Below are 14598 nucleotides of genomic sequence, written 5' to 3' on the forward strand. Positions count from 1 at the left end.
GATGCCAAGAATAGCAAGAAAATATTAACATCCTGTATTATGTGTTAGCAGGCAGGACAAGGAAAAGGTAGGTCCACTGTTGAGTGGGGTTGGCCAGTTAATAATAAATGACAGAGGGAGAACTGAAGATTTTTTTTATGCCTTCTTTGCCTAGTTCTTCATGAGGAAGGTGATGCTTCCAAGTCTCTATGGAATCAATGAGGAAGCAAATAACAAACTGCTGACAGTGGGAAAAAGCTGAGTTAGCTAAGGTATGTGTTGGCTTCTCCCAGTTGCCTTCTTCTTCTTCATGCCCAGAAATAGCTTCTAGGAGAGCCCACTCCGTAATTTTTCAAGGTACTCAAGTGAGGTTGACTCATCTGTAATTTCCCAAATCTCTTTCTTTTTTCTGTTTTTGTAGATGGGTGTAATATTTGCCCTTTTCCAGTCAGCTGTGACTTCCCCCAAACTCCATGACCTGTCAAAGATGTTGCAGTGTGCCCCTGCAACGGTGTTGGCAAGCCCTCCCAGAAGCTTTGGATGCATTCTGCCAAGTCCCATTGACTTGTGTATGTCCCACTCACACAGGTGGTCTCAAACACTCCTGAGCTCCTTTGCTCTCTTTGGAAACCTTTCCAACAGTTTCCTGTGAAGCTGAAATAGGAGCAATTTCATGTATGGCCATCTGCATATATTGTATAGAAATGTGGGACCACCAATAGAAACATGATGGAACAGAGTTGTCAACTTTGATGCAAGTAAAAACCACTGCAACACCCCAGGATCGACCAAGTGGTGAGGCAGGCTAAGAAATGAACCAGAAGAGCTGTGGTAATCCTCAGCCAAAACAAAGAAACCATAAACCAACTAGCCAGAAGAAGAAGAAATAAAAAAGCAGTGTTAAAACACATCCGACTGGACACTCTGGCATCGTCACCTACCGCAACAGGGTTCTTTAATGTTATGCGGTCATTGCCTTGTTCAAAAGCCAGAGAGAATTGTAATAAAGCATTTTTCCACAAAGTTCATGCTTCTGAATGCTCACATTTTACAACACAACAGATGTGACAAGTCAGCTGGAGGGCCTGAAGGCAAGACTGCAGCAATGCTTGCAGAGACAACACAATCATCTTGGAGGCCACAACCAACTTGGATGCTTGGCAGAAGGAAAACCCAAGCAACCACACTATCAAAGTGACAGCAATGGGAAACAGGGGTGTATGTTGGGGTCTGCCAAGGTGCTGCAGAAGTGAATTCTTCAGTCATGGTAGGTTATTTTTACAAGGACACTGCTGCCTAATGTGCATGTAGGTATCTGATAAAATGAGAGTGCTATTAAATACCTGATAAGCACAAAGACATCTTTCATCAGGGTTCTGTTTTATGATAGACACAGGGGTGTAATTGTCAGATACCATCAACCTGATAAAAAGGAGGAAACCTGAATGGACAAGTAGAAATGACATTTTAGTGGCGCTACTCCCAGGTATGCTATAAGCTTGCAGAGTCACTTCCAGTCTCTGTGTGAACATGTAGCAAAGTACATAGATTAACAGCCATTACTGTCTACATTGGTCTTCAATGCCATATTGTGTTCCGTGGGAATAAGAAGGCCTGCTCCAGTGTCCTTGTTTTCCCATGGCTATATGCATGGGAATGAATAAATATGAATTACTCCTGTCCTGCTACCTCTGAAAGTGGCTGACTTTCTAGAACACCTAGTGTATTCACCAAGGATAATTCATGCGACTCCTCAAACTAAAAGACTTGTAAAAATGCATGCTGTGCAGGAGGAAACTTCAGGAATTAGTTGGAATCAGTGCCTAGTTCTCAGCAGTAAAGCATTACCACACCAAGTCTATGAGAGCACCTATCAGGCTGAGTGTAGGTGCAGAATTAGCACTGCAGAACACATTGTGGAAGGCAAGCACTTGTTAAAACAATTCAACATACAGAAAATGTTACAAAAGCCTAACTAGGAATGTGGTTATGCTCACATTTTGCTCTTTTTTCTTTTTCTTTAAACAGGCAGAGGCATATAATAATGTATTTCATTTCCCCCTTTATTCAAATAAAATCTTCACCTTTTCTCAAATAGATATTTCAGATTTTTATTATCATTAATTATGTGTATTACAATAGCAGCCAGAAGCCTCCAAATTAGTGCCCAATGCACAGGTCCCTGTTGTACAAACAGATGCTAAAAACCACTCCCAGCTCCAAGCTGATGACAAATGAGATCATGAAGAAAAAGAAGTCCCTTTGGGATCCTGGTCTGAGGAGCCAGGCAGAGACCCAGGGAACATGCAGCATGCTAATGGCTGTGATATTGTTTTTTCACTTCGGAATAGACTCTGGAGGAAGAAAAAGAACTGGGTCTGTTGCTGCATCATGTTTCCCATATGGGAATAATTTCTTCATGCTTGCTGATGATCCTAGTTTCAATCCTTGCTCAGTAGGAACCTGAAATTCAACAAGTGAAAAATGTGTCCTCATTGAGGACACACAATAAATTCCCATTATCTCCCTTCAAACCAGGATTTTGAGCCTGCTCTCTGGTGGCCTTTTACAAACCAAGGGAAGAAAGAAGCTGCAGAAGGAGAAAAAGACAGACCTGGGTAATTTACACAGAGATGAGGGCAAGAATTCGTCCTGCTTGCCCTGTAAATGGGGCTGGTTGGATGTTTTCCAGCAGGACTGATGTCTTGCAGAATGCTTTCCAGAAAAAAACAACTGAAAAAATTAAGATGAAGTGGGAAAATATCTCTACCACCTTTCCTGAAGGTGATGGTGGTTCTGCTTCGTTGTCTGTATTGTACCCGTGCCAAGGGGATACAGAACTACTCCAGAAGAGACTAGAAAGAGATTGTAAAAGATCCAGCAGGAAAGACAAAATAATCCCACAGACAAGAGTGCCTCAGTTACACACCTTCAGAGAGGCAGAGGTAGCTTGGGCCATCACTGAATGGGACACTCTACCTGCCTGTCTGAGTCTAGGCCAGGGTGATCTAGTTTTTCAAAGGCCACATAGAGGTGGAAGTGAGACTGGCTGTTCATTTGCCCTTTTTGCCAGTCACCCAAGACAGAGTCTTGCACATTTGTACTGAACTTTACATCCCAGATATATAAACAATGCAGAATTATTCTCCTGAAAGGTGAAGGTGGCTAAGCCCATCCTTTTGTTTTATGCATGAGAAGCCCTTTGTGACACAGAGATCACCTTGTCAGCTTTATAGGTACTCTTTCCCCACAGAGCAGTACTACTGCAAACAGCAGCTATGCAGTGAACCCCTCAACTTTAAAACATTCATGGGAAGAAGCCCTTCCAACCAGAGACCTTTTCCAACAGGGAAGCTACACTAGGTAAGAGATCCCTTTGCTGTCTGGCAGGAAACAGAGCACTTGCCCTCCTGAAGGCTGCAGATAGATGCCTGCAGCACTCACACCTGCAGGAGAATGTCAGAAAATTATCCCTTGTCAGGAAATCATTAAAAATGTTATCTTTTTCTTTGGGAGTTCTTTGAGACTTTGCTCCCTTCATCTTTCTCTCCACAGTGGCTGCTGGAGAAGGCTGCAGGATATTGGACATGAACCAAAGCCAGCTGAGTAGCCAAGATTCTCTTCTAAATACAACTACTATTATTCTTTAATGCCAAACCTTTGGTCCCATTGCTCATAAGCTACACTCTGACTTCAGCTCACACAGGCCAACTTCTGGAAATAGCTTCATGCTACCTAAGTAAATCTTTGCCTATTAATGAAAATAGCAAAGGGAATAACAAAATTGTTTGGGCAGAAAAAAGAACGAGTGTTTGACCTTGACCAAATTCTCTATCTTTGGGTAATCCTTCCCTCTCCTGTAACTCCTGGAAATACCCACAGCTGGTTGTCACAGACCCTTTTTCCTTTATCTCTTTCTGCTAGTAGCTCTTTGTCTTAAACTATAGTGATGTTATTCCTGCAGCAGTGTACCAGGCACACATCACTCTCATCTCCAGAGGTCTGAACTCCTCTGGAGAGGTGCAATAAGGCAGAGGTGAATCAGGGTCACTATAAATGCTCTTTGCTCGAGATTAATCTGATATGCTTTTAAGGCATATCAGCTGTATTTTGCATGTTATCATCTGCTTGTGGCAGCATTACACACACCTATTTTTACCCACAAGTCAATAAGGGGCAGCCCAGGACCTTGGCTCTGGTGCTGATTTGGGACTGGAATGTCTGCTTCCCTGGGGAAAGATGGGAAAGGATGATGCCACCTGCCACATCACCACAGGGAGGCAAAGGCTTCAGCAGCACCATGGCTTCCTTCTACCTCCAAGACCCAGCAAAATGGGTACAGCTTAGTTGCAAAGAAGAAACCCCGAGGCAGAGCTCAGGGGCCCCCATGAGTCCAGTCCTTGGCCACACCGTGCCCTCTCCAGGAGCATCCTGCCCACCTGGCCAGCAGTGCTCTCCTCCTCACAGAGTCCCCAGATCGATGGATCTCAGCTCCCTTTTGCCACTTGCCAGGGAGAGGCGGCAGGGAATGGGGGACAGGCAGGGAGCCCATCTCCCTGTAGGGTAGAGGAGAAAGCCCTGCTGCTGCTTCTGCAACAGGGGCAGCGTGCCCACCTTCACGCATGTGCCCATTGTCATCGGCCACCTCCACCCAGAGCACCACCACCCCACCGACATGTGCCATGAGGGTCCTTCCAGCTGTAAAATTTCCTCGGAGACACCAGGGGCGGCAACAGTCTCCCAGTCTGTCGTGACACCCAGGATTTTGGCAGCACGGCAGCAGCCCCACACCCCGTCGGGGGCTGTGTGCCGGTGCCCTGGCCCGCAGCAAGGACACCGTGTCCCCTCAGTTCAACACCTTCTCCGAGAAGTGTCCCAGCTTCCCTTCCTCCTGCACGGGCTGGGAGGCTTGTCCACCGCAGGACGGGCCCCACTCCTGGGCCAGGGCTCCACCAGGCCACCGTGGCCCCCCGCTCCCCGGGGCCGGGCGGGCGCCCTGCAGCTCCGCACACTTCTCCTTGTAGTGCTGGGCATTGCCGGCGAACGTCTCGCAGCGGCTGAGGTTCTCCTCCTGCACCGGGCTGCCCACGTTCTCCTCGCTCAGCCCCGAGGAGGCCGTTGTCCCCTCCTGAGAGTTTTGGCTAAGGTAGACAACAATGATGTCTCCCTTGAAATTCATTACTTGTCCACTTGAAATAAAGGTGGAGTTACTGTTTCCAGTCACATTTCCTAAGGAAGGACGGGGGAGAAAAGAAGACACACATGATTAATACTTTCCCCTCACAAGGTGGACACTTAGTGCAGTGAACTTAATCTGCTGTGGTGCCTTTGTTCTTGTTCCATTATTTTTTCCCCCGTGACATGAGGATGCTGTTATAATCAATGCCTTCCACTGGACCTTTTCATTATTTCCATTTTTGTCTTCTCAGGACAAAGTCTGTCATACACAAGGACCCTGTCTGGAAGAGTTGGAAACATTTTCCCTCTGAGCTGTGATCTGGGAAGCCAGAGAGAGGATGACGATCTCATGTCCCCTGTGCTGCCTGATGCACAAAGCAGTGTCCAACCTGCCTCTGCCTGCGGTTTGTGAGGAAATTGTGATGCTAATTATTTCTGATTATGAGATTTATTTTTTCCTAGAGTCCCAGAAATCACATTGTTTACCAAAGAGGCAATAAACCCCCAATCGGTCCTACCATTTGGGTTAGGTAGCAGGCTTACTGAATAAATACTGAAAGACTTAACAGCAGATCACACAGTCACACAGTGTCCAAAAAACAGACAACTATATAGTCCAGATCCTCCATGAAGCTACACTCTGGCACTCATCTAGCCTCTGCAGGGATTTAGCTGGATGGAGACTGATGCCATTGAAGAGACAGAGTCTACATTATAGCAGCTTAACAGAGTTATGGTTTCAGTCAGTCTGCCTGAGGTTAGAGATTTTTCAATATAAATGCAATCCTTCTGCTATTCAAGGACTGGGCTGCTGACCTAAGTGACAGCAGGATCAGGCTCTGGGAATTAATAAACTTTCCTCAGAGCAGAAAGAAAATAACTGAGAACAAACTTCCAACATCAAACTAACAAGCTTGCTAAAGTTTGAAAATTAAATAAACTGAAGAAACCAACAAAATTTTCCTAGCCTCTCAACACCCTTACTAAGAAATATTTTTCCTGCCGTGCTTCAATTCATCATTACTTGCAGACTGATCCGACTCCTTTTAGATATTTTGTGCTTTCTTCATGATATTCCTCAACACCTGAGACATTCCCATTTTCTCTGCAGATAAACACAGCCCAGCCCAGAGAAATACTGTTTTCCATTGGCCACGGGTGATGTTTGCACACCAGCACTGGGCACTGGTCTCCAGCTGTGTGGAGTCAGGAGGCCTCCCTTAAGCAATCTTATTTATTTCACCTAAACCACTGCATTGCTAGCTCTTTGCTTTCTTCCCAAGTGCTGTTGATTAACATGAGATGTCCATAAGGGTTTTCTCTGTGGGAGTTTTTCCCTGCTGGTTCTTTCCCCTGTGTTTGACTCAGTGTGGCTGTTTGCCATGAATCAAAGTCTTGGGCATAACGGCAGTACAAAAATAACTGTTTGTCTTTAAACAGATTGCCTGTCACTTGCAAAAGGTGCTGTGAATAAAGTTACCAGTGCTCAGCACGAGATCAAAAATTTAGAAATATATGTAGCAGTGGGAAGGGAAAAAAAAGGCAGATTAACACATTCGTAATGTTTAGCTGAATGTGGCTGGCAGACCTTCTGTGCTTTCTGAAGACACCATGCTGAAACAAAAGGATATTTAAGGCCTGAAAGCACAGAAAATGGACACAAGAGCTTCCTATACTGTGCAAGAAAAGTGCTCCCAACCTGAAAATTATAAGGGACACATTCAGAGTGAAGGCATTGTTCTCTGCAGTGTTTCAGCCTTTTGATCTCTTCAGATTATCTGATATTAATAACAAAGACAGACTAATTTTTGTGGTAATTGTCCACTAAGAACTGGAACAAGGCAGGCAAATAATTTTCTCTGAGACATTTAATGGCCTCTAGGTGGTGAGAACTGTTTGTCACTGCCAAACCAGGCTGGTTTGGGATCTGGAAGTGAAAGGCTTTGCAAAACCAGTCCCAATTATGAGTCAGCTAAGTTTTCCTGCACTCGTGTTATGCTGTAGCCCTGCACAGCATTTGAGGTGGGCCTGAACTGATCCTTCATGTTCTGACTGCCTCCAGGCTTGTGAGAAGGACTTGTGAGCAGCTTTGAAGAACTGCTTGAAGGCTTACCTCCATCTCCAGTGGTGAGCCCTGGAAGGGGCACCTGTCCAGAGGTCCACTTTGGTCCTCTAGGATTGTTTCACAGGAGGGACAGAGTTTACCAGTTCTGTTGTCATTTTGAGTGTTAGTGAACCAAGACCAAAACTTCATGGAATTTACCATGCTCTTTTTCTTCCCATTTTTCACCTACACTTTTTTGTACCATTCTGTTTTAGCATAACTGTGTGCAAAGCCTGGTGGCTCCAGTTGCTTTGAAAAGCTTTACAGAAAGTTATTTCACATGCACATTTATTCCATCTGGGCATTTCACAAGGCCTAGCAAAATGACAGATGCTGATGCACCCACACATGCAGCCCTGGCATGCCTGGGCTGCTTCAGTGAGGAACCTGTGGCTAAGCCCTGTCCCAGTCCTCATGCAACCAGGCACTGCCAGGGGGACATGGCCATTCTGTGGGCAGAAAAATTACTCTGCCAACAAGCCAGGGTACCCACAGATCAACTAACCCACGCTCTGATACTGCCCACAGCTCTGTCAGTATCTTCCTGTAGTCATGCATAAAAAAACTGGCAGATTAGGAACACGGTATCTGTGCTCAGGTTTCACCAGATGGCACTATAGCATGTACATATCCAAAGGCACAGACACAATTAAAATCCTGTATAAAGAGTTGTGCAGCAGATCTAAGATGGCACTTGCTAGCACAGCACTTATATCCAAGCTCTCCCAGTTGCTCTATTGTTCTTTAATATTTTCTCTTTCTCTTTGTGTCATATTTAGAAAGAAAACAGTACCGCAGTACCAAATATAACCCGGCTTTCACTTGTACCTCAAGAGTCCAACAATAATAAAGAAGATAATCTGTGTTCTCTTTACTCCTGTTGCATTTTGTATAGACCAGACAGTAAAACTGCATCAAGATTTCAGGAAACTGAAGCAGCAGAAAGTTTCTGCTCTTCAGAAGATGAATGCTACACACTTTCAGATTCTCATATGGAATGCATGTTCAGAGAGGAAGGGCCTTCAAGTGTGTTGTTTTGGGGCTTTGGCAGACTGACAAGAATGTCTCTGTAAGAAATTTTAAGGAACAACATGGTTTTAAAGAGAGGCAACAGCTTACAACTGCTGTGGGTATTACAGTAATACTTGGATGTCCCACTCAACACTAAGGTCTCATTATGCTTGGCAGTGCACTGATATAAATAAAAATAGACCATCTAACTTTATGAGATTATAATCTAAAATGACTAATAACACATTACAGGCAGATTGCAGACTTTTGTACCAAAAAAAGTCTGGAGAAGGAAGGTTTCATCCAGAGAAGGCGCATAACTTCCCTTCTGCTGGTTTTGCTTCAGTGCTTTTTTTCCTTTTCATTTGACAATTACTCAATTAATAAATTGGTAGACAATTAGTAAAGTAATCAGTGTTTTAGAATTGTTTAGGGAACAAAGCATATGTGTATGGAGAAACAGTGTCTGTATGAAACCATTTCATGTGAATGCTTATATCCCAGCAAATAAAAACAAAGAGCCATAAGCAGAAAACTGTAGATAATCTCTTAGACCCAACCACGGCCACCAGCTTACAGCTCCAGCTGGAGTTTCACTGAGCACTGTATAAATGTAACTGGACTAAAATCTAATGGCAAAAATATGTGTGCACATCGGTGAATTAAAAGTATCTGCCTGAGCATTATGCATCCTTGCTTAGCTCAACCTCTAGGTCCCTACATTGTGTTCTGCTAACAGAACTGCCTGGCCTCTGCAGTGACAGCCAGAAGGTGGGTTCTGCATTGCCAGTTAAATCAGGGTGGAACAATGGTCCCCTGCTGGGCTCATTCTTCTTGTAGAATTCAATACAAGCCAACTGGCCTTACAATTTCAGATATTTTTTCAGACTAGCTTCAGGGCAATTAAGTGAAAAAGAATAATTTTCTTCTCCTAAATCAGATCCTCTGAATACTACTGATCTAGCAAAGTGAATAATCCCATACAACTGTGTATGGGTGAAGCCTAATGGGCTTACCAGATGCTGGAGGGAGGTCTGAAGTGCTTCTGTGTGTCCCTGAAGTGCTTCCGTTCGTGTTCTGGTACTTCACGTTGGTACTATCTGAAGGTGCATCTTCCATACCAAGATCGTTTGCTAGAGTGCTCTGACCAGCAGAGACAAAATTAAAACCACAGGTGCACTGGGCACAAGAACCAGTTTCTGGGGAGGTGGAGGTACTGTCAGCTGCAGCACGACAGGGTTTGTAACACTTTTGGGGAGATTCTCTGTACAAAATGCCACACCTCACACAGATCTTCTCTGAGTCACAGTTTGTTGCAAAATGATCTGTGTCTTTGTTGCCTGTTACCTTCAGGCAACTGTGGGCATTTTGGCAAGATTTCTGTAGAAGCTGGTCCGTGGCAATGTGTGTCCCATCTGTGCTGGAAGGAGGGTGAAAGCCTTGAGAGACTGATACATCCTCTGTGCTCCCAATACCTGGAAAGAACTGGTTCAAGCTGTCATTCTCCCCTGCCTCCATTGGTTCTGAAAATGATGACACGGCTTTACTGGCAGTCTGACTTAGTAAAGACAAATAATCAGTGTTATTGAGATCCTTATCCATGTACTCGTCTTCCGTGGGAACTGGTGGGAATTGGTAATCATCAGTCTCGGTTACCACAGAAAACTCTCCTGCCTCACAAGGCTCTGTGCTGGGACTCTCATTCCTGCAAGGAGTGTGACCAGAGGTGCAGCACGATTTTCCAGGGACAGAAGAGCCCGAGGGGACCAGGAGACACGTGCCTTCAGCAGTCTGGGGGACAGAAGCATTTGTGATGTTCACAGTAACAAGGGCATCCCTGGGGGGTTCCTGAAAGAAATTGAAAGTAAAAACGTCTTTAACACATAGATCAACATGGAGTTATTTTTTAGACAAAGAAGGAAAAGGCAGATCACAGTCCTCCCTCTGTGTGGAGCTGCTGAGGTTGAGCAGTGCTGCTATATTTGAATCTTGATGTGCAATTGTACTCTGCTGTGAAACTGTGACTGGTGATGCTGGGCTCAGCAGGTGTTGAGAACGGAATCTGGTGGCCTGGGGAGCAATAACATTCAGTCTTGTGAGACAACTATTCCTAGCTTTTTCTTCAAGGCCACTCAAGAAGAGTTAATAAACCTAGAAGAGTTGCTGAATTCTGCTGTTCCTTATGGACCATTAGTAAGACCCACAAAAGTGCTTATTAGGTTTCGGAAACACTCCCTTGTGTCTGAAGGGCTATTGATCTGTGAAGGCCTTACTGGGGGCTGAATTTTTAATATCAGCAATGACTGAAGAAAGATCCTGGGTTGATTCAGAAGTTCTGAGACAAGCTAGAAGAAAACACAAGCAAGGCTGTATTAACCTGAAAGGCTAGGACAAAAAAATTCAAAGGCCCATGACATCCTGTTGTCACAGTAACTGACAAAGTAAAGCTACATTTTTGGCAGCGGCTCCAAACAAAGGATTGGGAAACACTTCATGGGTTTTCTTCAGCTTGTACAAGTTGTGCTTTAAAGACGAGTGTTTGGGAGCTGATACCTTTAATTTCTAGCATCTGTTCAGATCTTCCAGGATAGAAAAGAGAGTGTAAGTGCTGCCAGCCACTAATTGCTGTTGATTCACTCCTCTGTCCCAGAGGACCTAAGCAGCTGCCAAGACAGGAGGCTGCATGAAGACTTATGAGACAAAAGAGGAACTGCCTGCTCAGAAAGGTGGGTTTTTTTGGTATGTTTGGTTTTTCTTTTAAGCAATGAAATCGGAGTCTTTCAACAGCTAAGCTCATCACAGCACCTAGAAGGGGTGGTGGGACACTAGGGACACCTCAGTCCACTTCCACTGTGTTAAGCAGGCTGTGCACATGAATTTGAAGCAGTGCTACCATCTGTTTCAAGCATGGAGCTGGTGTTCTTCCAGAGCAAAAGCTCTTACTTATTTTGTATCGGAATGCACAAGCAGGATTTCTTCCTCCCTAGAATTAAGGAGCCAAACAGTTTCTTTAGCTGATGGCTCTGTGTTTAATCCCTTGCATGCCTGGCATTTTTGGCATGACCCAAATCCAAGTTTCTTCCCTGTGAGTACTCTGGTATGTAACAAGGGGCAAACTCAGCTGAAGCTTTTCCTGCACTTAGGATTTAGAAAGGCTCTCTCCTAGGCAGTCTCAGGTGCTCAGCAACCAGTGGGTTCATGATTAACTTTCTCATCATAATTATTAAATAATCACAAGACCTTTATCTCTGTTAAAAGTGGCTGAAACCAGAGAGCAGGTTCAGAAGCTATTTGTGAATGGTGATTTCACACACCTCACATTTACAGAAAACCCGACTGAAAAAGCCAAAGTTGTGAGCAATTTTTGAGGAACTCGAAATTTGTTTTCTAGCCAAAGATTACCCTGGAATCTGCTTCAGAAGGGATGTCAGGAATGCCATGAGGAAAACACAAAAACAAGAGAAAATGCTACCATCTTTGTCTTTACCTTTGTTCCTTTTATTTGGCTGCACACTTCATTAGCCCAGTTCTGTAGATCTGCTGTAGGGAAAACAAAAAAGTAGCTGTAACATATAGCAGGCACTTAAGTTGACCACAGACCTAAACACCCACAGTCATTCACAACCCGCAATATCATATTAAATAAAACCAGCAAGCCTGTTTTTACTGCCTGCTCAAGTGTCCCAGCATTGGTCTAGCTGAGGATTCATTGTAACTGGAACAGAGATATATTTCTGTGGAACAAATGTTTCCAAACTCCCAAAATAGACCACGGTCAAACTGTGTTCCACATCAAATGGGGTTTCTTTCCTGGTCATATGTCACACCAAGCTATGACTGGCCCAACAACGACCTGCTCACAGCAGAAATGGTCTATTTCAAGAGAAGTCACATGGATGGCCCAAAGGCCCTTCCCAGACAGGAGTGAGAAGCCTGGAGAAAAGAGGGTAAGCCACTGAAACCACAGGATGGCAGCCTCAAATATAGCATACTCTACTTAATCAGGGTATGCTTAATGGGGAAATTCATTCCAATTTCTTTGGAGTATCTCCCAAGAAAAAGCTTTAAGTCCAACATGCTTTAGGGCAACAACTGAAGCAATGAGCAATTCTTGGCTTCTTTTTATTAATTCAGGAGACTTTGCAGGGCTCAAGTCCCGTGTACATTTGAAGTTTAAGATGGTTTTGCATGGCTGAAGATAGATGAGCTGTGCAGCCACTGCCAGTTCCCAGCAATGACTCTGTTGCTCTGATGTTGATTTACCACTAGTACCCACAATATGCAGGAAGGGCTTCTTCCTGAGCCTGGAATTCTCCCAGGCCGGGTGAGCAGGATTCCCCATGCAAAGGCCATGAGGGGCAAATGTTGCTCTGTCACTGCAGAGCAGCAGGGCAATAAAAAAGTCAAAGAAATTGCATTCCCTCCCTAACCTGCTCTGCATCACAAGTATTTGGTTTGTGAGAAGAGTCACCATTTCCTCCAGCCCATCCCAGAAATTCCAGATTTAGCACAACCCATGTTTAGTGTGGCAGAGGCAGCCTATTTCTAAAACATGGGCTGAAATACACTTTACAAGAAGTGAGTTCTGTCTTCCTTTCCACTGCTCCCAAACTCTTCATAAATTGCTAGCACTTGGAAAAGGAAATGATGGAAAAAGCTTCCCATGTTTAGGGGGAAAAAATTAAGAACCAACAGAACAATACCTCTGTATGTCCTTCACTAAGAGACCCAGGGCTTAACATAGAGTAGAGGAATACAAAGGTATTTCTATTATATTAATAATAAACTCAGTATCCCACTGTTATCCAGTATGCCTTTGGCTAGAATTTTTCTATTTTTATACTTTAACTATTCATACTACTGCCTTCTAGTATTTCTTCAATACCTCATCAGAACTTCAGTCTTCAGCTAAAAACATCATCATATTCTCAAATACACATCAGTTTTAAAATCCGTATTTTAAAATCCTGTCCAGATGCAGGTTTCAGATGGGAGGGAAAGTAAGGTGAAGGAGACAGGACTTCTATGTGTCCCTGCTTCCCTTCAGCCAAGGGGCCAGCTGTGCCAGGTGCACAGGATGCAGAGCAGCCAGGCTGCTGTGAAAGCCCCCAGGAATAGCCCTCCTCCTTCCAATCACACTCATGTCAGCCCTGAGGATTCCATCATATTCTCAAATACACATCAATTTTAAAATCCGTATTTTAACCTGTCCAGATGCAGGTTTCAGGTGGGAGGGAAAGTAAGGTGAAGGAGACAGGACTTCTATGTGTCCCTGCTTCCCTTCAGCCAAGGGGCCAGCTGTGCCAGGTGCACAGGATGCAGAGCAGCCAGGCTGCTGTGAAAGCCCCCAGGAATAGCCCTCCTCCTTCCAATCACACTCATGTCAGCCCTGAGGATGGTCACTCCATGGGTCAAGTGTAGTGCACTGTAAATTACCGCCTGCCTAGAGGAGAGGAATTCTTAGTCTGGCTAGATAAAGCGTATGCATATGGACAGACACAGGGATGGCACAGAATGTCCAGTGTAATTCCTGAGCTTCTTAATGTGTTGGTTACCCATGAAATCAGAGCACACAGAGAGCCACAGCTGTCACACCCATGAATACCATTAGCTATGATGTACCTGTCAGCTTTTTCCCCTTCTTCTTGTAGTATACAATGAAGATGACAATGCCAATTAGTGTCACGAAAAACAAGATGACAATCAACACGTACAAGATCCTGTTTGTTCCTGCAGGGTGTAAAAGAGATAGTCCATCAGCATAGTCTGCACTCAGCAGTAAGACAATCCTTGCTCATTTTACCTGCTCTTCTACAGGAGAGGGGTGTTTTTCCTTCCTATTTGATCTTTAGTTTCTATAATAAGAACAGTAACTCTAGCACTTATGCAGTTCTGTGACAAGCAGCCACACTGATGGTACCTGGTACCAAGACATTTCCATAAAACCCAGAATCCTGGTGTTACAGAGCAATGTTGTCGGGTCATGCTTCTCTCAATGTTCCCTTGCAAGCTGCCAGCAGGCCCCTGGGCTGAGCTTGATCTCACTCAGGGAACAGAGGACACACATTTCATGGAGACTACAGATACAGGTGGAGAAATTTGTCCTTTATCTCAGGTTATGACGGATCGCTGCATGTCAGGCAAGCAACCTCCTTGGTATCATATCCAAACTGAAAAAGGAAATGAACAGTGGGCAAGAAGGGATACCTGAGAAGGATCAGGCTGAGACTGTATCCATTGCTATAAAATAAGCAAGGAGAGGAGCTGCTAGTCTTTATACATGTAATGTGTGTGTAGAAAGCACAGAAAAATGAACAAGCTGTAAA

The 14598-nt window shown here is 44.5% G+C and overlaps 1 protein-coding gene across 2 annotated transcripts in view; it reads right to left on the reverse strand.

The window, feature by feature from the left end:
• Nucleotides 1–2076: 2076 nt before the first annotated feature.
• Nucleotides 2077–14598, reverse strand: part of TNFRSF11A (TNF receptor superfamily member 11a) — a 28397-nt gene continuing 15875 nt past the window's right edge. The window contains exons 7-10 of one of the 2 annotated variants that reach the window (XM_041427781.1): nt 13895–14002; nt 11760–11809; nt 9289–10120; nt 2077–5208 (exon numbers count right to left, since the gene is read on the reverse strand). In XM_041427781.1, coding sequence (XP_041283715.1) covers nt 4826–5208; nt 9289–10120; nt 11760–11809; nt 13895–14002 — 1373 coding nt within the window. In that variant the 3' untranslated portion in view covers nt 2077–4825. Of the gene's footprint in view, nt 5209–9288; nt 10121–11759; nt 11813–13894; nt 14003–14598 lie in introns of both variants that reach the window. The other variant, XM_041427780.1, reaches the window with a different exon arrangement.

Source organism: Onychostruthus taczanowskii, unplaced genomic scaffold (assembly GCF_017590055.1).
Source record: "Onychostruthus taczanowskii isolate IOZ18803 unplaced genomic scaffold, ASM1759005v1 scaffold119, whole genome shotgun sequence".
NCBI lineage: Eukaryota > Metazoa > Chordata > Aves > Passeriformes > Passeridae > Onychostruthus > Onychostruthus taczanowskii.